Source organism: Dendrobates tinctorius, unplaced genomic scaffold, assembly GCF_039654945.1.
Source record: "Dendrobates tinctorius isolate UK_male_01 unplaced genomic scaffold, ASM3965494v1 ptg000226l, whole genome shotgun sequence".
Classification (NCBI taxonomy): Eukaryota; Metazoa; Chordata; class Amphibia; order Anura; family Dendrobatidae; genus Dendrobates; species Dendrobates tinctorius.
Window position 1 is genome coordinate 6,059,581 of NW_027361893.1, and position 23,503 is coordinate 6,083,083.

General features: G+C 43.9%; 3 protein-coding genes across 3 annotated transcripts in view; 1 reads left to right on the forward strand and 2 right to left on the reverse strand.

Annotated features, from left to right (window-relative positions):
- The window catches only part of LOC141059269 (uncharacterized), a 1,095,346-nt gene that overhangs the window by 932,607 nt on the left and 139,236 nt on the right, over positions 1 to 23,503 (reverse strand). The window lies entirely within an intron of this gene.
- LOC141059247 (uncharacterized) overlaps positions 1 to 23,503 on the forward strand; it is a 317,930-nt gene that overhangs the window by 212,792 nt on the left and 81,635 nt on the right. The window lies entirely within an intron of this gene.
- Positions 1 to 23,503, reverse strand: part of LOC141059260 (oocyte zinc finger protein XlCOF8.4-like) — a 60,749-nt gene that overhangs the window by 4,552 nt on the left and 32,694 nt on the right. The window contains exons 2-6 of the mRNA XM_073555580.1: positions 19,057 to 19,206; positions 18,750 to 18,929; positions 18,543 to 18,666; positions 18,366 to 18,463; positions 18,099 to 18,189 (exon numbers count right to left, since the gene is read on the reverse strand). Coding sequence (XP_073411681.1) covers positions 18,099 to 18,189; positions 18,366 to 18,463; positions 18,543 to 18,666; positions 18,750 to 18,929; positions 19,057 to 19,206 — 643 coding nt within the window. The remainder of the gene's footprint in view (positions 1 to 18,098; positions 18,190 to 18,365; positions 18,464 to 18,542; positions 18,667 to 18,749; positions 18,930 to 19,056; positions 19,207 to 23,503) is intronic.

Consider the following 23,503-nt stretch of genomic DNA (forward strand, 5'->3'; position numbering starts at 1 on the left):
TCAGCTTTTTTACACATGGTGTTATGTTTGCATCAAGAATTTGTTGAAATTTCATTAACTCCATTCTTCCCTCTACCTGTGAAATGTTCCCTGTGCCCTGTGCCATTGTCTGCAACACAACTCCAAAGCATGATTGATCCATCCCCATGCTTAATGGTTGGAGAGATGTTCTTTTCCTGAAATTCTATGCAATTTTTTCTGTGCACATACCTTTGATCATTGCGACCAAAGAGTTTTATTTTAACTTCAACGATTCACAGGACTTGTTTCTAAAATGCATTGGGCTTGTTTAGATGTTCTTTTGCATACCTCTGATGCTAAATTTTATGGTGAGGGTGCAGGAGAGGTTTTCTTCTGATGACTCTTCCATGAAGGCCATATTTGATAAGGTGTCTCTGAACAGTAGAACAATTACCACAACTCCAGAATCTGCTAAATCTTTCTGAAGGTCTTTTGCAGTCAAGTGGGGATTCTGATATGCTTTTCTAGCAATCCTACAAGCAGCTCTCTCTGAAATTTTGCTTGGCCTTCCAGACCTTATCTTGACCTCCACTGTTCCTGTAAACTGCCATTTCTGAATTACATATTGGACTGAGGAAAGGACAACTTGAAAACGCTTTGCTATCTTCTTATAGCCTTCTCCTGCTTTGTGGGCCTCCACCATTTTCAGAGTGCTAGGCAGCTTCTTAAAAGAACCCATGGTGGCTGTTTTTTCGCACAAGGTTAGAGGAGGCTATGTGTTTCTAAACCTGTGGAATCTGCATCACCTGGCCTTTACTAACATTGAGGGTGAACAAGCCATATCCCTTACAGGCCAATTAAGGTCTGAAACCTTGGTCAAAGTTATCTGAGCAACACAAATCTCCAAAAGGTGCCCAAACTTTAGCATCGGACCATTTTTCTTTTTGTAATTTTTAAAATGTGAAAAAATTACAAATGTGTATTACTTTTTAGCCTAAAATACAAAACAAATGTGTCATCTTTAACTTTAGGCCTTTTAGAGATCATTTTATCTTCAACTTGCTTAACTGTTCACAATAACAGTAATTTTGACCAGGGGTGCCTAAAATTTTGCATGCCACTGTATTGACCGTATATATCTACCCCAGGTATAATTGGCTAGGAAGTTTTTTTTGCCAGGTTCATAGAGATTATTTAATTCAATGCAAAGCAATCCAGAGCCCTTTTTTTCCTCCATTTGCTTTTTTGACATTGCACAATACAGCCAGACCCTTTTCCTAGCACAGCATGAAAATCCAGCGATTTTAAAGGGGTCCTAAAATCACTTTTGAGTGCACAGAGAAATCTTTCATTTTTATGTGGTATGGTAGAGTAGAATTTTTTTTTGAGTGTCTTACACAGTTTGTTGACACCATTTTGTTGAACCCCCAAAAAATACATATAGGCCACATATTTTATAGTGTGGTATATCTGTGACACGCCTCATATATCCGTGTGCTAAAAATTTGGGCATTTTAGGCCTAAATTCCATTTTGTTTGCTGTATGTCACTCTAGTCATATAAAGAACTATTTTGCATTAAAAAAATACAGGCCACATATTTGGCAGTGTGGTATCTCCGTGAAAGGCCTCATATCTTTGTGTTCTACGTTTGTCCATATTAGGCCGGTATTCTAGTGTTTTTCATGTCTGTCACTCTAGTTATATACAGCACTATTTTTGCAGAGCTGTGGAATCAGAGTCGGAGCTCATTTTGGTGGAGTCGGATTTTGTATAAAATGGACCGACTCCGACTCCTAAAATATATAATAAATTGGGTACAGTAGTTCAATGCAGAATATGCTGAATATTTTTTCATAGGAATTTGGGAAAGTTATGAAATGTCCTATAAATGACTGTTCTATTCCTGATCTAAGGCTACATTCACACACAGCGTTTTTCCTGCGTTTTTTGAGGATACGTTTTTCAGTTGCAAAAGCAGATCAGCTTTTTAAAAAACCCGCATCACCTGAAAGGTTTTTGAGCTCATAGATAATGTTTTCAATAGCAAAAGCAGATTAGAAATCTGCTCTATATATCCATTTATCCATATCTGTCTATCCATATCATATCTGTACCAAAAAGAATGAAAGCCGAGTAGCACACAAACTAACACTTTTTTTTTAGCACCAGTCAGGTACACCTTATAGCTGCCCAAAAGGACGCCCAGGACAGGCATTGCTCGTCTTCAGTAACATCAACATCAACTGATAGTTGGAATAAATAGACTGCATTCATCACCACATCTTCTTAAGGTGCAGGCTTTATTTTCAAGTGTAGGGGTGTGCAGTATGAGGTTCTGCAGCAGCTGAGGTGTGCAGTATGAAATTCTGCGGAACAGTATGAGATTCTGCCCCCCCTAGGTTTGATCCTGGCTACGCCCATAGTGTGAAAAAGCCTAGATCCTCAGGCTACAATCTTAGCCGAGATAAGTCATAGTGTGTATGTGTATATATATATATTATATATATATATATACACACACACACACACACACACACACACACACACACACACACACACACACACACACACACACACACAGTACAGACCAAAAGTTTGGACACACCTTCTCAATCAAAGCGTTTTCTTTATTTTCATGACTATGAAAATTATAGATTCACTCTGAAGGCATCAAAACAATGAATTAACACATGTGGAATTATATAACAAAAAAGTGTGAAACAACTGAAAATACGGTATGTCTTATATTCTAGGTTCTTCAAAGCAGCCACCTTTTGCTTTGATTTCTGCTTTGCAAACTCTTGGCATTCTCTTGATGAGCTTCAAGAGGTAGTCACCGGAAATGGTTTTCACTTCACAGGTGTGCCCTGTCAGGTTTAATAAGTGGAATTTCTTGCCTTATAAAGGAGGTTGGGACCATCAGTTGTGTTGTGCAGAAGTCTGGTGGATACACAGGTGATAGTCCTACTGAATAGACTGTTAGAATTTGTATTATGGCAAGAAAAAAGCAGCTGAGTAAAGAAAAACGAGTGGCCATCATTAGTTGAAGAAATGAAGGTCAGTCAGTCCGAAAAATTGGGAAAACTTTGAAAGTGTCCCCAAGTGCATTGGCAAAAACCATCAAGCGCTACAAAGAAACTGGCTCACATGAGGACCGCCCCAGGAAAGGAAGACCAAGAGTCACCTCTGCTGCGGAGGATAAGTTAATCCGAGTCACCAGCCTCAGAAATCGCAGGTTAACAGCAGCTCAGAATAGAGACCAGGTCAATGCCACACAGAGTTCTAGCAGCAGACATATCTCTACAACAACTGTTAAGAGGAGACTTTGTGCAGCAGGCCTTCATGGTAAAATAGCTGCTAGGAAACCACTGCCAAGTACAGGCAACAAGCAGAAGACACTTGTTTGGGCTAGAGAACACAAGGAATGGACATTAGACCAGTGGAAATCTGTGCTTTGGTCTGATGAGTCCAAATTTGAGATCTTTGGTTCCAACCACCGTGTCTTTGTGCGACGCAGAAAAGGTGAACGGATGGACTCTACATGCCTGGTTCCCACCGTGAAGCATGGAGGAGGTGTGATGGTGTGGGGGTGCTTTGCTGGTGACACTGTTGGGGATTTATTCAAAATTGAAGGCATACTGAACCAGCATGGCTACCACAGCATCTTGCAGCGGCATGCTATTCCATCCAGTTTGTGTTTAGTTGGACCATCATTTATTTTTCAACAGGACAATGGCCTCAGACACACCTCCAGGCTGTGTAAGGGCTATTTGACCAAGAAGGAGAGTGATGGGGTGCTACGCCAGATGACCTGGCCTCCACAGTCACCAGACCTGAACCCAATCGAGATGGTTTGGGGGTGAGCTGGACCGCAGAGTGAAGGCAAAAGGGCCAACAAGTGCTAAGCATCTCTGGGAACTCCTTCAAGACTGTTGGAAGACCATTTGCGGTGACTACCTCTTGAAGCTCATCAAGAGAATGCCAAGAGTGTGCAAAGCCGTAATCAAAGCAAAAGGTGGCTACTTTGAAGAACCTAGAATATAAGACATATTTTCAGTTGTTTCACACTTTAATTATATAATTTCACATGTGTTAATTCATTGTTTTGATGCCTTCAGAGTGAATCTACAATTTTCATAGTCATGAAAATAAAGAAAACTCTTTGAATGAGAAGGTGTGTCCAAACTTTGGTCTGTACCGTATACATGTACATGTATACAGTGTATTACATATTTACAATTTATTACAGTTTTTTGTGTTGTAAAGTTGTATTCCAATAAACAGATATTATGTTCTATCTAAATATCTTGATTATTGGATCATAGAAATGATTAAATGTCTGATGTTCACATTGTACTACAATAAATTTTTCACTTAAATATAAGCAATATATGTCGGAGTCGGTGTAAGGGAAATTGAGGAGTCGGAGTCGCAGGTTTGGCTTACCGACTACACAGCCCTGCTATTTTGCATTAAAAAAAACAGGCCACATATTTGGTAGTGTGGTATCGCTGTCTGACGTCTGATGTATTTGTGGCCTACAAATTGTGGCAATTCAGGATTACATTCCACTGTATTTGCTGTCAGTTACCCTAGTTCTGTACACTATTTTGGGGTAAAAATACAGGCCACATATTGAACAGTGTGGTATCTCGGTAAAAATACTTCTGTTTCAAGTTGTTATGGCTGCTTCATGACTGTCTTAAATGCTCCAACTGCTACCACCATCATCTTCTGCCTCGAGGCAGTCACTGCGCAGATAGAAAGTCCGAGGAGTAGAGGGTAAACGCTTGGGCGGTGTTGTACTCTGTCTTTGTATTATGAAGGCGAAATCTTCTAGATTAAATCATGACTGTAAGAGCCAGAGCACGGGGCCATGACTCGCAACTACTGAAGCCTGGCGTTCCTGGGCCGGAGTCTGACAATCCATCACCTACTAATACTAAACTGGTTGGACGAGGATGTCAAAAAGGAGCCCCTGCATTTTCTGTAGCAGAAGCTAGAAATTAAGACATATCGGCTGTATTTCAAGATGTGCCAATTAGAGAATGTGGTGGTTGTAGATGTGACTTCTACACCACCACCCGAGCTGCTGCACCCCCCACCCTTCTGTCTCTTCCCCATTATCCCGTAGAATGTAAGTCCGCAAAGACAGGGTCCTTTCCCCTCTGTACCAGTGTCATTGTAAATTTGTTTACTGAAAACAATATCTATTACTTTGTATGTAACCCCTTCTCATTTAAAGCACCATGGAATTAATGGCGCTATATAAACAACAATAATAATGCTATATGGGTGGATGATGGGGTGTGGTGATGTAGCGGAGCCGGAGAAATGCGCTGAGACAGAGCTCCTCGCATCCTGACATTTACCTGCACATAACTTACTCCACTGGACCCCTGTGAGTGGGACACTGAGGAGACACTAGCGGGAACACGGGGCTTGAGGAAGGCGGCGGCCAGCTTTTGGTCCATAGGGTTGAGGATCTCGGTCTCGGGGGAGCCACTGGAGCAGCGCAACTAATTCACTGGAGGTACAGGAAGGGGAGATGCAGTGTGAACTCTGAAAAATGAGCCCCATGCTCCCTCACTGATATTTTAGCTGCCCCTGGTGCTTGTGCCGCCCCGGCTATCTTAAGAATCTATGATCTTTTACTGCTGCCCCTGTAGGCACTGTGTCACAACAACCTGGCCTGACTTACAGGACTTATATGATACTTTTCCCCTGCTGCAGCACCTAATATTTCATTTCATTATGCTATCTGTAGCTATCTATATTCCAGCAGACTACGGAGTTGAGCAAATATATAATATATATATATATTGTGATGTAGTGACCACTGTGTCCACTAGGGGGCGCTGTGTGGGTGCTCCAGGACAGGCGTATAAGCATTTCTAGTGTCCTGATAGGTGTAGGATGCTGAATGATCGTAATGTATCTCAACGTGGGTGTCCTTGAGATGAAGACTTGTGTATGTGTTGATCAGCAGTGATACTGCTGAGGTTCCGTGTCAATGTCTTAGGGAAGTCTTCAGGTAGCTGGAGAGACGGATGAGACCAGCTACCTACAAATCCACCCAGGGGTGTGTCTGAAAAAGCTGGTAGTAAAGGACTATGTGAGTGTGAAGGAACTGATGAGGTCATAGCCATGTGACCCGGTGGGCGTGGCTACAGACCATATAAGGTGGCCAGGGAAGGTCACATGGAGTGAATGCTGGGACCCGGTTGGTCCGTTGTGGAAGGTCCCGCTGGGAGATGGGGCTTCCTGACTGACAGCACGTGAATGCTGTGAGTAATGGCTGCAAACGTCTGACAATGCCCAGGGAGAGGGAATGAACGTCTGCAGTGAGCTGAAGCAGCCATGAGGTAACCCTGACAGTGCGAGATATCTGTGAGGCTGAAGGGCCTGAGTACTGGACATTGCGTAACCTGTGTGACCACAGGCTTAACAAGAGGGAATCTCTGTCATGAACGCTATGCTGATTATATGAACTTTATGTTGCTGCTGTGGGTTTATGATGCCTGAATAAACCGCATGGATTGTTATTGTTTATGGAAAACCCGTGCCGGATGTGATTATTTGGCTGCCAAGCGAGTGTCCCCAACCTTGAATGACAGCACTACCTTACAATATATATATATCTATCTAATATATAAAGCTCAATGTGGGTGTGTATGTATGTATGTCCGGGATAGGCATCCGCACAGTCGCAGCTACAGCCACAAAATTTGGCACAGTCACAAGTCTGGACCCCGAGAGCGTCCTAGGCTATGTTGTGAGGCAAAATTTTAACCCCACGCGCTCCAATTCACCAAACAATTTTTGTCCCCATCTACATAATGGGGAAAAAGTGTGTGTGTATCAAGCATGGGCATGGGACTATGAGATGAAGGATGTGTGATGGGTATATGGGCACTCGACTATGGGATGGCGAATATGTATGATGGGTATATGGGCATGGGACTATGGGATGGAGAATATGTATGATGGGTATATGGGCACTCGACTATGGGATGGAGGATGTGTATGATGGGTATATGGGCACGGGCCTATGGGATGGTGGATATGTATGATGTGTACATGGGCACGGGACTATGGGATGGAGGATAATTATAATTTGTTATAACTAACCAGTTAGTTATTATGCCTGGGCAGCGCCGGGCTCTTCAGCTAGTGTATGTAATATATATATATATATATATATATATATATATATATATATACACACACACACACATATATATACATATACACACACCCTTTTGCAACAGTGCTTCTGCTCCTGGAAGAGGGGCTCTATCATTATATGGTTGTTAAACTTGCCATACTTCATCATTGTTAACTATGAATCGCTCAAGGGGGTCAGGAGTGGCAGACAAGCTAAAAGAATTTGCAAGGATTGATCCATCTGATAGAATTATTCCTAAGAAGTCGTGCACTAAGACTGGGGATTAAGATAAAAACCGTACCTCTGATAGTGAGGAGAGAGGTGAGAGCAGAGATCTAACTCTTAGACAGGCATCCGAGCAGTTAATGCAGGCCATTTCCTTGACTAGAACATCTCTGACCTTGAAAATCGAAGATGTACACTCTGAAGTGGGGAGTCTCTGGCAGGACATGCAGGCCATGAGGGGGCGCATTACAGTGGTAGAATCAAGAGTGTCCCACCTGGAGGATAACCTTCCACCTATGGAGGCCAAGCTAGAAAAGTGTTTGGCTCTATAAATGCCTGGAAACAGAAGGCGCATGACCTAGGAAATAGACTGCGCCGAAACAACATCCGAATCATTGGGTTGCTGGAGTGCTCAGAAGGCCAGCATCCTGAGCAATTCCTTGAAAGCTGGCTTAAAGACACTTTAGGAGATGAATTTTCCCACTACAAAACCACTTCCTCCGGGCGGTCCACCTAGACCCTTTCTGGTGAGGCTCCTTAATTGCAAGGACAGAGATGCTATACTGTGCATGGCGCGGCAAAAAACTCCCATCAAATTTAACAATGCCACGATTTCGATATTCCCTGATTTTTCTATGGAACTCCAGAAGCAGAGGGCACAATTCACAGATATCAAGAGGCAGCACAGAGAAAAGAATGTTCTATACTCCATGATGTATCCAGCCCGACTCCGAATTGTGCATGAAGTTTCTTCCGTATTTTTTACAGATCTGGCAGAGGCATCTGAGTGGCTATGGTCCCACATGGGATCCCATGAAAAGAGGTCCTGATGTGTGTGCGGTCACTTGGAATTCTCCTACTAGGTTTAAAAATGGAGCTCTTTCCACTAGTGTCCAAATTGACAATAATACCGGATGCTGTTTTCAGTGAGGGTATCCCCTTGATTATCTCACGATAGGGGCAAAGGACTTTGCTCCTTTATTTTTTTTAACTTTTTTTGTGTTTTTTTGTATTAAATCAGTTTGATGTTAGCCATGTAGTTGTAACTGCAAACAATCGCTACGTGATGCCTATAAATTCTGCCAATGTGGGAATGTATATCATATCTAGATGGATGACATGGGTTCTGATATTATATGCATGACCTGGAACATGAGGAAGTCCCCTCGTAAAAGAGTCAAGGTATTTTCACAAATTAGACAATACCATCCTCATATTGTAGCCCTAGCTGAGACACACTTAACCAGAAATTCCGCTCGGTATATACATACACTTCAAATTTATGTTAAGGACATATAACTCTGCCCTTCACCTCGCCAAACAGACCTACTTCACCACCCTGATCTCCTCACTATCCAACAGCCCCAAGAAACTTTTTGACACCTTTCACTCCCTCCTCAGGCCAAAAGCACAAGCCCCTATCACAGACATTTGCGCTGATGACCTGGCCTCCCACTTTATAGAGAAAATAGACAATATCCGTCAGGAAATCCGCTCCCAATCACCAAGTTCAGTGACTCCCATCCCTCCCTGCATTTCCCCTGGCTCACTCTCCACATTCGATCCCATCACAGAAGAAGAAGTCTCCAGGCTCCTCTCCTCTTCTCGTCCGACTACATGCACAACCGACCCCATTCCCTCACATCTCCTCCAGTCGTCACAACTCACCTAACTACAATCTTTAATCTCTCCCTCTCCTCTGGAATTTTCCCCTCCTCCTTCAAACACTCTATCATTACTCCATTACTAAAGAAACCCACCCTCGACCCATCCTGCACAAACAACTACAGACCAGTCTCCAATCTCCCCTTCATCTCTAAACTCTTGGAGCGCCTGATATACTCCCGCCTTACCTGTTACCTCTCCACTCACTCCCTTCTAGACCCTTCACAGTCCGGTTTCCGCCCCCTACATTCGACAGAAACTGCACTCAAAGTGACCAATGACCTACTGACAGCAAAACGTAATGGTGACCACTCTCTGCTCATTCTTCTCGACCTTTCTGCAGCTTTCGACACTGTTGACCATCCTCTCCTACTCTCTAGGCTCCAGTCACTAGGCATTAAGGACACTGCTCTTTCCTGGTTCTCCTCCTATCTTTCCGACCGCTCCTTCAGTGTTGTTTTCTGGCTCCACTTCATCTCCTCTTCCTTTCACTGTTGGGGTACCTCAGGGCTCAGTCCTTGGCCCCCTTCTCTTCTCTCTCTACACGGCCCCAATTGGACAGACCATCAGCAGATTTGGCTTTCAGTACCATCTTTATGCTGATGACACACAACTGTACACATCATCCCCAGACCTTACCTCCGCTGTACTACAGAACGCCACTGACTGTCTGTCTGCAGTCTCCAACATCATGTCTGCTCTCTATCTGAAACTCAACCTCTCCAAAACTGAACTTCTTCTGCTCCCACCATCTACTAACCTCCCTAAATCTGACATTTCCCTCTCTGTGGGTGACACCATAATAACACCCCGACAGCAGGCGCGCTGTCTGGGTGTTATGTTTGACTCCGATCTCTCCTTCACCTCCCATATACAATCTCTTGCCCGCTCGTGCTGCTTACACCTAAAGAACATCTCTAGAATCCGCCCTTTTCTCACCATGGAAACAACAAAAACTCACTGTCGCCCTGATCCACTCCCGCCTGGACTACTGTAATGCTCTATTAATTGGCCTCCCTCTCACTCGACTCTCCCCTCTCCAGTCTATTCTTAATGCAGCAGCCAGGGTTGTCCATCTGGCTAATCGTTACTCAGACGCGTCCGCTCTTCGCCAGTCGTTACACTGGCTGCCAATTCATTACAGGGTACAATTCAAAGTACTTGTTCTTACCCACAAAGCTCTCCACAGTGCGGCACCCCCTTACATCTCCTCCCTCATTTCTGTCTATCGGCCTAACCGACCGCTGCGCTCCGCAAATGACTTTCGACTAACCTCTGCCCTAATCCGTACCTCCCACTCCCGACTCCAAGACTTCTCCCGGGCTGCGCCAATCTTCTGGAATGCTCTACCCCAAGATATTAGGACCATCCACAATTTGCATAGTTTTAGGCGCTCGCTCAAAACACATTTGTTCAGAGCGGCCTATCACATTCAGTAATCAAAGTCATGTTATGTTTGTGTGTGTGTAGCCCATTCACTATCTCCATCTAACCCCCACCCCCCCTGAAGATGGCTGGACCATCATTGTAAATACAAAGCACAGGTTTGTATTTACAATGATGTATCTCCCCCACCTCATTGTAGATTGTAAGCTCCACGAGCAGGGTCGTCTTACTTCGCTTTATTGTATTAACGTTGTTACTTATGACTGTTGTGTTTGAAACTGTTCAACTGTAAAGCGCTGCGGAATATGTTGGCGCTATATAAAGATTATTATTATTATTATTATTATTATATACAAAAGCCATGGGTACAATGGTTGGCTCCTGCGTTTCATAATAATTATTCATGGGGGGGTTTCACTCCTGATTCACAGACATGTCAGATGGGAGGTCAGAGAGGCTCGAAGGGACCCTGAAAGTCGTTTCATATTTGTATACGCATCGATAAATTCTAGAGGATATGTGACACTGTGTATTTATAATCCTCCCCCAGCTAAATTGTCCATTCTTCAAAAGGAAAAAAGTTGAGTTTTGCTTTAAATTACCTGGATAAATACGTTATATGTATGGGAGACTTTAACCTGGTTATGGACAGTGGCCTTGATAGAATTAGGCTAGTTTCACATTTGCGGACGGAGGGCTGCGGACTTCTTCCGTGAAGCCCCGCCCCTTTGCACCTCCTCCGGTTAGCTCCGCCCATTTTTGCATGCGGCCTGCGTACCCTCTCTTTAACATTGGGTACGCAGGCCGTGACGCAGTATGCGTATGCATTTTGATGATGCGGCACCCGCATAAAAGTCTAACATGATGCGTTCTACGTGGGTCGCCGCACCGTCAAAACGATGCATGCGGTGGCATCCGCATACTGCGGCACGGCCTGCGCACCCAATGTTAAAGATAGGGTACGCAGGCTGCATGCAGAAATGGGCGGAGTTAACCGGAGGAGGCGCGGCGGGGCTTCAAGGGTATACATATAGCAGATCGCCTAGATACTACCGGCCTATATGCTGATGACATGATGATATTCATGGATAAAACAGAGGAGATGCTGCCATATGCAATTGATATGGTCAATAAATTCAGTAAATACTCGGGTCTATATATTAACTGGTAGAAATCCACCATGTTGCCCCTCTCTCACAGCTCAGGAGCCCATCTTGGTACTCTGTCTTCATTGCCTATAGTGTCCCATTTTAAATACTCAGGAATCAATATCCCCTAAAATAGTGAACTTGACCTACAACTTAATATTCTTCCACTATTGGATCTAGTTAAGCTTAAATTTGCATCGCTGGTCGTATAAATCTAATTAAGATGATTTTTCTCCCTAAGCTTAGTTATTCCCTCCAACACAGTGCAGTGCTGATTCCCAAGTCCTTCTTTGCAAATTTAAACTCCCTAATTACATCATTTATATGGGGAAAAACCATACCAAAGCTTAAATTATCTACTTTACGAAGAAACAAACAGATGGGCAGGGCGGCGCTGCCAGATTTTCATATTATCTTGCTGGGCAGATTAAGGCCTTGAGTAGATGGATGCCTGACAGTCACTTGCCTAACTCTGAATGTCATCTGGCCCATGCTGCAGGAATTGACAGGCCGCTGGGTTTTTTTAGAAACGAATAATCCCGGCAATCCCCGATTATTACCTTTACTCCGATTAGTGAGGTTAGTCTGGAAACAAATTAAAAAAGGTGGTCCATTTTGGGGATATTGTAGCTGAAATGCCATTATGGAACAAAGCTTATTTCCCGATGCTGTTGAACCACCCATCTGCTGATTTCTGGATTTCACATGGTGTCTCCTCGGTCAAAGACTTATATGTAAATGGTGTCCTAGTGTCCTTCGAACAAATTCAGTCCAAAAACAACATCCCGGAGGTCTCAATTTTTTCGCTACCTTTAGCTTAGATCAGCTTTCCAGTCACACTTATGCTCTGTGTGTGAGGGCCAAACTATTTCATCTTTTCCTTTAATAGGAATCCTTCAGTCCCATGGGGCCCAGGGTCTCATTTCCGCTCTATACACTTATATGCTATCTGTGGGAGCTGGCTCTGACGTGGTGGCAATCAGGAGAAGGTGGGAGGGTCTTCTTCCTGATGCTCAGGAGGATTGGGAAGAGGTTCTTGAGTCTTCAATTGTGGTATCGCCATCAATCAATAATAGAATGATTCAACTATATATGATACACCAGTCATATTTAACCCCGTCACGACTCTTCAAAATGGGTCGAATCCAGTCTTTGGAGTGTTTGAGATGTCACTCGATGGAGGCAGACTTTGCTCATATGGCGTGGAGTTGTCCTATGATCCTCTCCTACTGGAATGAGGGAACATCGCTGCTGACTTCATTAGTACAAATCCCAGTTCCCTTAATCCACTGGTCTGTTTGTTCGGGGTGTTGGACGGGGGATGTGGGGACATTATGTTAGAATTTTCTTGCGGTAGACACTTACTGGCTAGAAAAATGTTGGCACTGCATTGAATGGGTGGTGTACATGCTTCTCTCAGAGCCTGGACTGAACTGGTAAATGCGGTTATACCGTATGAGCGTTCTAGTACGTGGTGGTTCGGTACCACCATAAATATTATACTTAAAATTCCTTGGACTATCCTATGGCATTGAATGGCTACTTATAATAATACATAATTGTGCTTGGCAGTGTGTTAGTAGTAGTTGTAGTTTAATTAAGGTGTAGTATCATTTTGAGATATATGTCACCAAGTGGTTATAAAGACAAGATGTTATGCTCATCTGTTGACTTGGTTTATTATCCTCACAGCAATGCATGGACTTATGAAACCAAATGTTGTATTAAGAATTTAATGGGAAAGGTTGCTGTCCTTTTATGGTTGTATGGTTGTATATCACTTGGCTATATACATACGTGTATACGTTGTTTTATGGTTAATAAAAGAGTTTAAAAAAAAATGGTTGGATGATGATGATGTCAAAAAGGAGCGAGTCCCTGCATTTTCTATTACAGAAGCTAGAGATTTTGACATTTCGGCTGCATTTCAAGAGGTGTCAATTGGAGAGTGTGGTGGTCGTAGATGCGACTTCTACACCACCACGCTGCCGCCTCTCCACCACCCGAGGTGCTGCACCCCCGACCTCTCTCTTCCCCTTTATCCTGTAGAATGTAAGTCCGCAAGGACAGGGTCCTCTCCCCTCTGTACAAGTCTGTCATTGTAATTTTTTTTTACTGTAAACGATATCTATTACTTTGTATGTAACCCCTTCTCATGTACAGCACCATGGAAGTATTGGTGCTATATAAATAATAATAGTACATGGTGTTTCCACTTGACAAACCATCCAACATGTTATTGAATCAAAATCTTCTTTTTCTGACAACTATGTTCAGCTGTGCACAAACTATGTCAAATTGGTAGCTAGACTCCAGTGGGACTTGGCACAGTGTCATGTTGACTACAGTCCACAGATGTTATCTCGATGCCTAATCTCACCTTTACTTTACCAGCATGATGAATTAATAGCAAAAGCACGTGGTATTGATGGAGCTGTTGTTTTCTTGCCAAAGAAACACAATAAGATAAATGAGGTGGTTAGCCGCGCACAGAATGGAGAAATAGTAAAGATGACAAGCAGTTTCATATTCGAGTTAAAGCACACTTCAACTTGCTTTCACTTTTACAACTTTATATTCTGAAGCCTTGAAGAAAAGATGAATATATTGTGTAGCAAATAGGTATGAATAATTATGATCACCCAAATGATGTTACATAAGTCAGAACATACACAGTCAGTGGGGGAAATGATATACCACCAAAATTTTGACGTATGAGACTAGTGTTATCTTGTGGATTGATATGAGCCACAAAGTCCTTCAAAGTGAAACTGTTCTGTATATAATGTAGAAATTTCTTTTAAAAATTGGAAGAACATGCCTTCTATGATGCTTGCATTAAAGAACTGAATGGCCAGATACGTACGGAGTCAGGATGACCGGGCTGCGGGTACCTGTGCTGCGCCACGCCCAGAACTGTCAAGGTTGCGTCCCCTGCTTCCCGGGGGAAGGAATAGGGGAAGGGACAGGCCCCATTACCCAGGAAGGGGGGTGTGTTTAGACAGGGAACCTGGCCGGAAGCTGAGGGAAAAAAAAAGCAAAGCAGGAGAAAAGTCCCCAGCTGTGAGCAGCAAGGTGGCAGTGCACTATACACCTGAAGAGCCGACGCTGTGACGAACTGCAGCAGACAGACGGACCCAGTGACCTATAGGCAGGGGGCCAGTTTAAGAGAAAGCCGGCCTGACAGCAGAGATTTTTGGCGTGGACAAGCAGCGCATAGGAGGCTGAGCAGAGTGCTCCATACTTAGAGCACTGGCGCTGCAAAGGACCGTTTCTGTTGGCTCCCACCACTAAAAGCAGTACTGCCATTTAGCAAGGTGCCTTGTGCCCAGTGACCGCCAGAGGGCAAGGCACCATGCGCTCCTTAACCGTGAGTACAGCGCACGTGCACAGTAGAGAGAGCCAGTTCATGCCACTTGTTCAGCATGGATAACAAATAATTATAAGGCACAGAGGAATGACAGAGGACGTTGTTATGGTCAGCAAGGTCTCTCACGGAGCCCCTATCCCAGTACATAGACTGGCTTTTGCATCCTCTCCTCAAGGAGATTCCTTCGTACATAAAAGATTCGAAAGATTTTGTGACAGTTTTAAAAGAAATTGATTGGCAGGATAATTTCCAGATGACATCCATAGATGTGGAAAATCTATACACTAGAATCCCACATGAGGGTGGAATAGACGCAATTAGACAAGTGCTTTTGAGTTCTGATAGAGATCTGGGAACCATCAATTTCATCATAGATGGTCTTGATTTTATTCTTACGCATAACGCGTTACAATTTGACAATGTCTGGTATAGGCAAACGGAGGGTACAGCGATGGGTACGCCCGTCGCGTGCACCCTCGCTAACCTGTTTTTGGCAGTTTTGGAGGAGAAAGTTTATGCGGTCACCAATCCCTTTTTGAAGTATATAAAATTATTTATTCGCTATGTGGATGACATTTTCATTGTGTGGGACGGGTCAAAAGAGGATTTCAATTTATTTGTGGAGTTTCTTAATTCACATAATAATATGAACATGAAGTTTACTTCGCAATTTGGAGGCTCAGAAATAGATTTTTTGGATGTCAGATTAAAGTTAACCAGTGGAGTTTTGTATACAGAAATTTTTCGTAAATCTTCATCCACATACTCCCTCTTACATTATAGTGCACACCCCCATTATGTAAAGAATTCCTTGCTGTATGGCCAATTTTTGAGATTAAAGAAATTTAATGGTCATAATGAAGGTTTTCAGAGACAAGCGAATGAATTGCGTAGCAGATTCAAAAAAAGGAGGATATCCTGATTCTGTTCTAGGTTCCGCCTTACAGAGGGTTAATAGTGAACCAGTTATTAACGGGCAGATCAAAAAAGGAAAAGAGAAACGGTTTGTTTTTAGTTTTACATATAATTCTATGGATAGACACATTAGAACAGTCATCAGACAGAATTGGCACCTACTGGAAAGTGACAGAGACCTCACAGATGTGGTCAGTAGGGGTCCTTTATTTGCGAGTAAAAGAAGTACTAACCTTCGAGATTTATTAGTCAAGAACAGATTTCAAAACAAACGAAATAATTGGTTGGAATCTAGTGCCCCAAAGGGAAATTATATATGTAAAAACTGTTCTTGGTGTCCATTTAAATTAAGTGGCAAAACTGTAAAAATGGGACCTACTGTATATTTCACGAAGTCACGGAATTCATTACTTGCAGGACCTCCTTTGTAGTGTATGCATTGTTTTGCCCATGTGGTTTTTTTCTACATTGGGAAAACTATCCGGCCCCTCTGTGTAAGATTCAGGGAACATCTCAATTCCATCAGCACAGGAAAGGGTGTCCCGAGACTTATAGAACACATGAGGAGAGGTACATGGAGGGAATGCGGAAGCATTACGGTTTACTGGCATTGAAAGGGTGTCTGCACCGCAGTATGGAGGGAGTCATAAAAAACATCTTTTACAAATAGAGGCTAAATGGATCCTCCGTACAAAAGCCACAGGTCCTTTGGGTCTAAATGAAAAAGTGGATATGTCCGTATTTCTCTGAAGCGGTTATGATTGCTAGTTTTATTGCATATGGTGTATGTAAATTATGCTTGTTTTTATTTTTATTTTTTTATTTTGGGTTTTTTTTTTTTAAGACACGTTCAGGTAAAGGGCGGAGTTTTTGTTCACACATGTGGAATAAATTAGTGTTTCCTTGAGCCTGAGCATGGGACCTGTTGAAGCGCATTGTGCACGAAACAGCTGTCGTCCGTCTTTTTGCATTTCTCCCGTGCCAACGCCTATGCTTTATTAACATGAAATAAAGTGAATCATTTCAAGAGAACGGTGAGTGCCATCCTGCTGTCTTTTTCTACTACGATAGTTCATGTTTTTTCTTCACATGGATAGAGCATCCGTTCAGCAAGGGTTACAGGTACTGATAGCGGTTATAAGTGGCTTTGCGGGTATTTCTTCCTCAGGGACAGTGCCGGATGTTTCTTTTTTCCTTGACTGACTATGGTCAGCAAGGTACTCACTTAGCATTTTTCCAAACTTTACTCTCCTTGTTAGAGTCCCCCGCGCCTCAGGGCCAGGGTGATGGGAGGGTCTGAGAAAACTCTCGCTGAACTTTGCCAGTGTTCGACTGCCCCTGCTGGATTGGAGTTGTGTCTCTCTCACCTGTACTCCTTGCTTGGCCAACGAACTGTGACCTCTGCTGCCAGCATTTTCAAATGAGAATTTTATTTAATAATTCCGCAAGAGGGGCCTTTGGTCCTCCAACATTTTAGTACGCCTGTCTGCCTCTGGAATAAGATCTAAAGTTCTCCTTGTAGTGTGGGTCTAGAAGTGTCACCAATCAGTATTGCCCGTCACCAAACTCAGCCACTGCTAACAGTTAATACTTCTGTGTCCTCACCAAGAGGACGACTGACCATGCTCTCCTCTTCCTCAGGCCTCCACGACTTTCGACTAACCTCAGTAACATCATTGTAAATACATTGTAAATAAACCCCTGTAGTTTTTACCTCCCCCACCTCATTGTAAATTATAAGTTGTCACGAGCAGAATTGTTTTTTTTGGGTTTAATTATTGTTATCTTTGTTACTTAGTGTAGATTGTAAGCTGTCAAGAGCTGGGTCATTTTATTTCTGTATAATTATTGTGTTATTGTTATTACTTAGGACTGTTGTGTTTGAAACTGTTAAACTGTAAAAATGTTTGCGCTATACAAATAATTATAAATATTATTAGAACACAGAGAAGCAGGATGGAGACGTTAATTATGGCGTCATTGCTACTCACCATCTTGGTGGATTCCGCAAAGTTTTGGAGGATGGTACATATATCTGACATCCATGTCCACTCCTGAGATCTTATGTGTGAAGTCAGAAAACGGCTTTCAATGCCCAAAGTCATTAGAGCAGTTTTGGGAGGAGGAGAATGTTGTGGTCTTGAGGCCAAATGGTGATCACACGATTGTGATATGACCAGTCTACGCCACCGAAAAAGCAGCCACAGATGGTGACCGAGAAGAATCTGACTTCTCTGCATTTACTGGTTACTACTCACCTGAGTTTTCATATGTAGGAATCTCCTCTTTACACCGCTCATCACCCCTCACATACGTCTCCGTAGTATTAATATGGGTCAGATCTTCACCCTGAAACAAATATTCTAAAAGTCACAGACCGATGGAGAAGTCACATCTATGATCAGCTCTAATCCTGCCATCTCCACCGTTCTCATTACACAAGTATAAAACAAGACTGAGCACAAGACCTTCACAGCCATCTACACATCATAAAGGAGATCTCATGACACCTTCTCTCCATCTACCTGATGATCCTGAGGAGCAGTGGGATCTTCTTGATAACAGTCCTGTGGAAGAAGAGGACGGGGACATCTCTCTGGTGTTGTCCTCTTACTGGATAGATCTGGAGGAAACACATACAGGGACTGAATTCTTTACATACAGATAATTATAGGCCATGTGTATTTAGTCCTGTCTATTACCTGGTGATGTGAGGGGCTGGGGAACCTCCATCATGATGTTCTTGTACAGATCTTTGTGTCCTTCTAAATACTCCCACTCCTCCATGGAGAAATAGACGGCGACATCCTGACACCTTATAGGAACCTGACACATACAATGATACCGTCATCCCCCCGATCCCTTCATAGCGTTACTGTATAATGTCCCAACATTCCCCTCAGTGTCACCTCTCCAGTCAGCAGTTCAATCATCTTGTAGGCGAGTTCTAGGATCTTCTGGTCATTTGTGTCCTCATGTAACAGGGGGTGTGGTGGAGGCTCCGCGATTGGGCTCAGGGGTCTTCCCCATCCTTCAGACACAGGGTCTTGACAGCGCTCACTAGAGGTCTTCTTCACTACTGTGTAATCCTGGTTATGGAGAGACATTAATAAATCTCACTACAGACATTTCCAGAGTCCTCACCTCTCCAGTTCTGTCCATCTGTTATTCCCATAGATAAGAATGATGTAATGTGACGTCATCAGAATCTCTCACCTCTCCAGTAAGGCGGAAGAGGATCTCTAGGGTGAGGTGTAATATCCTCTCCGCCATCTTGTCTCTGTCCATATCCATCTTTGATGAGTAAATCAGGAAAATTCTCTTATGTAGAAGATCTTCACTGAGAGGATCCGATATTGTAGAGACCTGAATGAGAAGATGAGCCGATGTAACATCATAAAAATCCTGTGTAATAATACAATTACTGGAGATAATAAGGGAAACATATGAGGAGAGTTATTATTTTACAGTATTTAGTTTCCTTCTTTACATCTACTAATAAAACCTATATATTTAGGCCACAGACAACAAGCAGTTTCTCCCTCGGAGTCGGCAGCTGAATACGTTTCTCATAGACTCATCTTCCATAACGCTAATTCTCGTCTCATTTCCCGACACTGGAATTGGCATTAGCAATACTGCAGGAGATATTCATTACACGTGACAGGAGAAATAACTACTTCATGATGAGGACATCTTCATCTTCTACTACGGCTCTAGAAACATATTTGGCCAGAGTCCGTCACTGACTCCATCCCCACTGGCCGTCTATATGAAGGTTTCCCGTCTTCCCCGCACTGGAATCTTCTATCACGTTAGATCTCAGCTCTGATCCACACACAGAAGATTGAGGCTTTTAGAAAAACTTTGTTGCCACAAACATGGAAAAAACAGAAGACATTTTTTAACAATTGTTTTTCAACAATTTTTTTTTAACAATAAAACTTTTGGGCCCCAGAACATAGATGTACACCACAGGGACGGCACAGGAGCGGCTGCAACAAAAACCCTGGCAGTTTAACCACTTGCTGCTGTCAAAAGCAAATATGGTACCTAAGAAGGAGTGACAGAGTCCGGCTGATTGCCCTCCGCCCCCAAGTACTCGATAGTATGGGGCGGCCTAGTTACTATGATACTTACATGCAAAAGCAAAGCAACTAAAAGAGGACTAGAAATCCTCGAAAAATTCAAAAACCAGCAGAAAGAAGACAGCGATGTTTACCTGCCCAGGCCTCCAGACAAATGCACTATCCAGATGCAGTAAACCCATGTAGATAAGATGGCAGTAACACAGGTGCAAATGTGAACAGACACCACAGTTTACAAGACCAAATGAGCCCAGCTGCACCCTGAAAGATAAAGTGTAGAAACTACATATACAAATATGTGAGGTATTAGTCGATATTTTGGCCAAGAAATGCAAGCTCGCAACCTGTGTCAAGGGTCCTCACACTTGGTGTCTGTTCACATGGGATGCATCTGGATAGCGCTGGGCAGCCCGCCTAGTCTGATCGTATAGGCATCATTAATAGGCTGTAAACCAGATGCTGTGCATTTCCATTGTGTGAACAGCGCCACATACAAGTCTCTATTGTGCAATAACATAATAGGCTGTTAGGGACGGCAGGACGCACTAAATATAAAATAACGTAAAGTGCGTTCACCGTCCAGGGTCCACCGCGCAGAAGGTGTTAACACTGCTGCTAGCTAATGGCGGACATACCATATGGCGGTATTACGCACGCGGGTTGAACGTCACCCAAGTGCGCTGAGCAATCTCTGTTTACTCACAGAGATCCCTTAAGAGGAAAACACAAAAGGCTGAACCTGTTAGCGTCACAGGTCTCAGAGAAGTGCACGCACAGTATACGGTCACAGGAGGTGGGCCCTAGGCAGAGGGTCTGCGTCCATCTAGACCTACCGTGCGTGCGGCGTCGCAAATGAGGACGCCAAGAGGAGCTGCAGACTGCAGTGCGGCGACAGACACTGCCGCTAGTCGACAATGGCCGGAAGCAGGCGCACTGTCGGACGCTAGCACTGTGGAGGATGCTGTTGTGGCTTGTAGCTTGCCACTGGCTGGCGCTGACTCTACAGCCAAGTCCCAATACATACTCGTAATATCAGAGGGAGGGGATCTTAATGCATCCATCACCATTCACACATTAGCAACTAGAGACTATATTAGCACATGGCCGAGCGGCCATGCGAACCTTTTATAGCCAGGATCTTCTGGAAGCTTCCAGATCCCCGAGATGGACCAATCAGATCTGGAGAAGGACCTGGACATGTGGCTCCCGATCTCCAGTGGGAGATCGTCTCGTGAGCATGCTCAGTGGAGCGGCAGGAGGACAGTCTCTGGAGCGATTTGCTGCTGAGCAGCCTTCATTGCCATTGCTGACCCAAAGGTGGCAGCAATAGCCAGCCCCACAGAGCAGGTCTGGGCAGAGTGTCTGGGAAGCCGGGATTGCTGAGCAATCTCCTCTGCGGTCCAAAGACAATGGGAGACCGCAGAACGTGAGGCTCTGGATTCCTGTTGAACCGCTGCAGGAACCTGACGCCTAACACTAGGCAACCACCCCCTCCATAGATTGGTAGGCTGCGAGTGGTTGCTTCATCAGTATTTTTACACCTGTGTTACTGCCATCTTAACTACATGGGTCTGCTGCCTGGAGGCCTGGGCAGGTAAAAATCACCTTCTTTCTGCTGGTTTATGACACATGCCTAATAATGGTGTCTGGTCCTGCACTGTATGAAGATCTATTAGGCCGAGCCAGAGGCAGCGACTAATAAGTTACCTTTCATCGCCTCCATACACATTACTATAAAGCTACATGAAAGCACTGATTTCAGGGGTTTGAGCGACTATATAATGTATTTGGGGCCATCCCGGCAGCTGTTGTCAGGGTAGAGAAGGATCTGGCATCCTGAATTTCAGAGGATAATCCGTTTGTTCTTCCTGTAGATAATCCTCTGCTAGAGGAGTCTGGAGGTGACTCTCATACAGATCACAGGAAAGCTGGAATATTTGTGTGTATGGGGGAGTCGGGAGAGATAGCCGTCTGCCAAATGACCGTTCAGCCGAAACTTATCTCATGTGTATGGGGCCGTTATTATTACACTGCCAGGCAGTGATGATACACGGCACTACAGTAGTACAGTGCATCACCGGAGCCATCAGAGGCTTGTATGTTGTATGATCGCACTGATCAGAGGTTTTTAAAATGGGTTTAAAACATGTTTTAAAGTGGAAAAAAAAAAAATCGAAGTTTTAACAACCAGAAATAGCCATCACTACAGGGAAAGCAGAACCACTGCACAATGTTAGGTAAGTTACATCCATAACAACTTTATTATACTATATTATCCTACACACAGTGGAGTAGATAGATCTCCCAGGTCGCACAGCAATAGCTGGAATTGGGCCCCCCAACCTCAAGAGGAAAAAAATACATATATAGTGGAGCCTACCGAAAGAGACTAAGGGACCTCTTTAAACATTTGTGAAGCCTTCGCAGGTGTTTTTTGTTAATTATTCTAATTTACTGAGATAATTACTTTTGGGTTTTCATTGGCTGCAAGCTATAATCATCAACATTAACAGAAATAAACACGTGAAATAGATCACTCTGTTTGTAATGACTGACAATTCACCCGCCAGCCACGATAAGGCGAGTCTCGTTGCCAGGACCTAATGCCATTCCTCTGTTAGGCTAGTTTCACATTAGCGTTTGGAGGCGCACAGGACACTCGCTGTGAAGCTTCACCCGAGCCACCTCCTCCGGTCAGCTCCGCCTATAGGTGCATCTTTAGCATTGGGTATGCAGGCCGTGCGCAGGTATGCTTTTGCCACCGCATGCATCCTTTTGACGGTGTGGCGATCGCACCAAAATGCAACACGTTGCGTTTGGCGCAGGTCGCCGCTCCGTCAAAAGGACGCATACACCAGCGGGATAGTACGTCATCGCGATCGGGTGTCAGCTGATTATCACAGCTGACACCCGGCACTGTGTGTCAGGGGTGGTCACGGACCACCCCCGGCACATTAACTCCTGGCACACTGCGATCAAACATGATCGCAGTGTGCCGGGGATTTCGAGAAGCATTGGCAGGGAGGGGGCTCCCTCCGTGCTTCCCTGAGACCACCGGAGCAGCGCGATGTGCTGCGCTGCTCTGGGGGCCTCCTTCCCTGCAGGTCCTGGGATCCAATATGGCGGCGGGGATCTTCAGGGGTCTGCAGGGAGGCGGCTTCCTCAGTGCGCAGGCATGAGGAAGCCTTGTGCAGTGCCTGTCACATTGCTGATCTGACACAGCGCTGCGTGATGTGTCAGATCAGTGATCTGACACAAGACAGTGATGTCCCCCCAGGACAATGTAATAAAGAATAAAAAACAAACAAAAAAAGAAAAAAAAAAAAAAAAAAAAAAGTAAAAATAAAATCACTAAACAAAAAAATATTCCCTAATAAATTCATTTTTTGGAAAAAAAATTAAAATAAAATAATAAAAGTACACATTTAGTATCGCCGCATCCATAACGACCCACCCTATAAAACTGTCCCATTAGTTAACCCCTTTAGGGAACCCCTTAAAAAATAAAAAACAAAGCAAAAAACTTTATTATCATATCGCCGAACAAAAAGTGCAATAACGCGCGATCAAAAAGA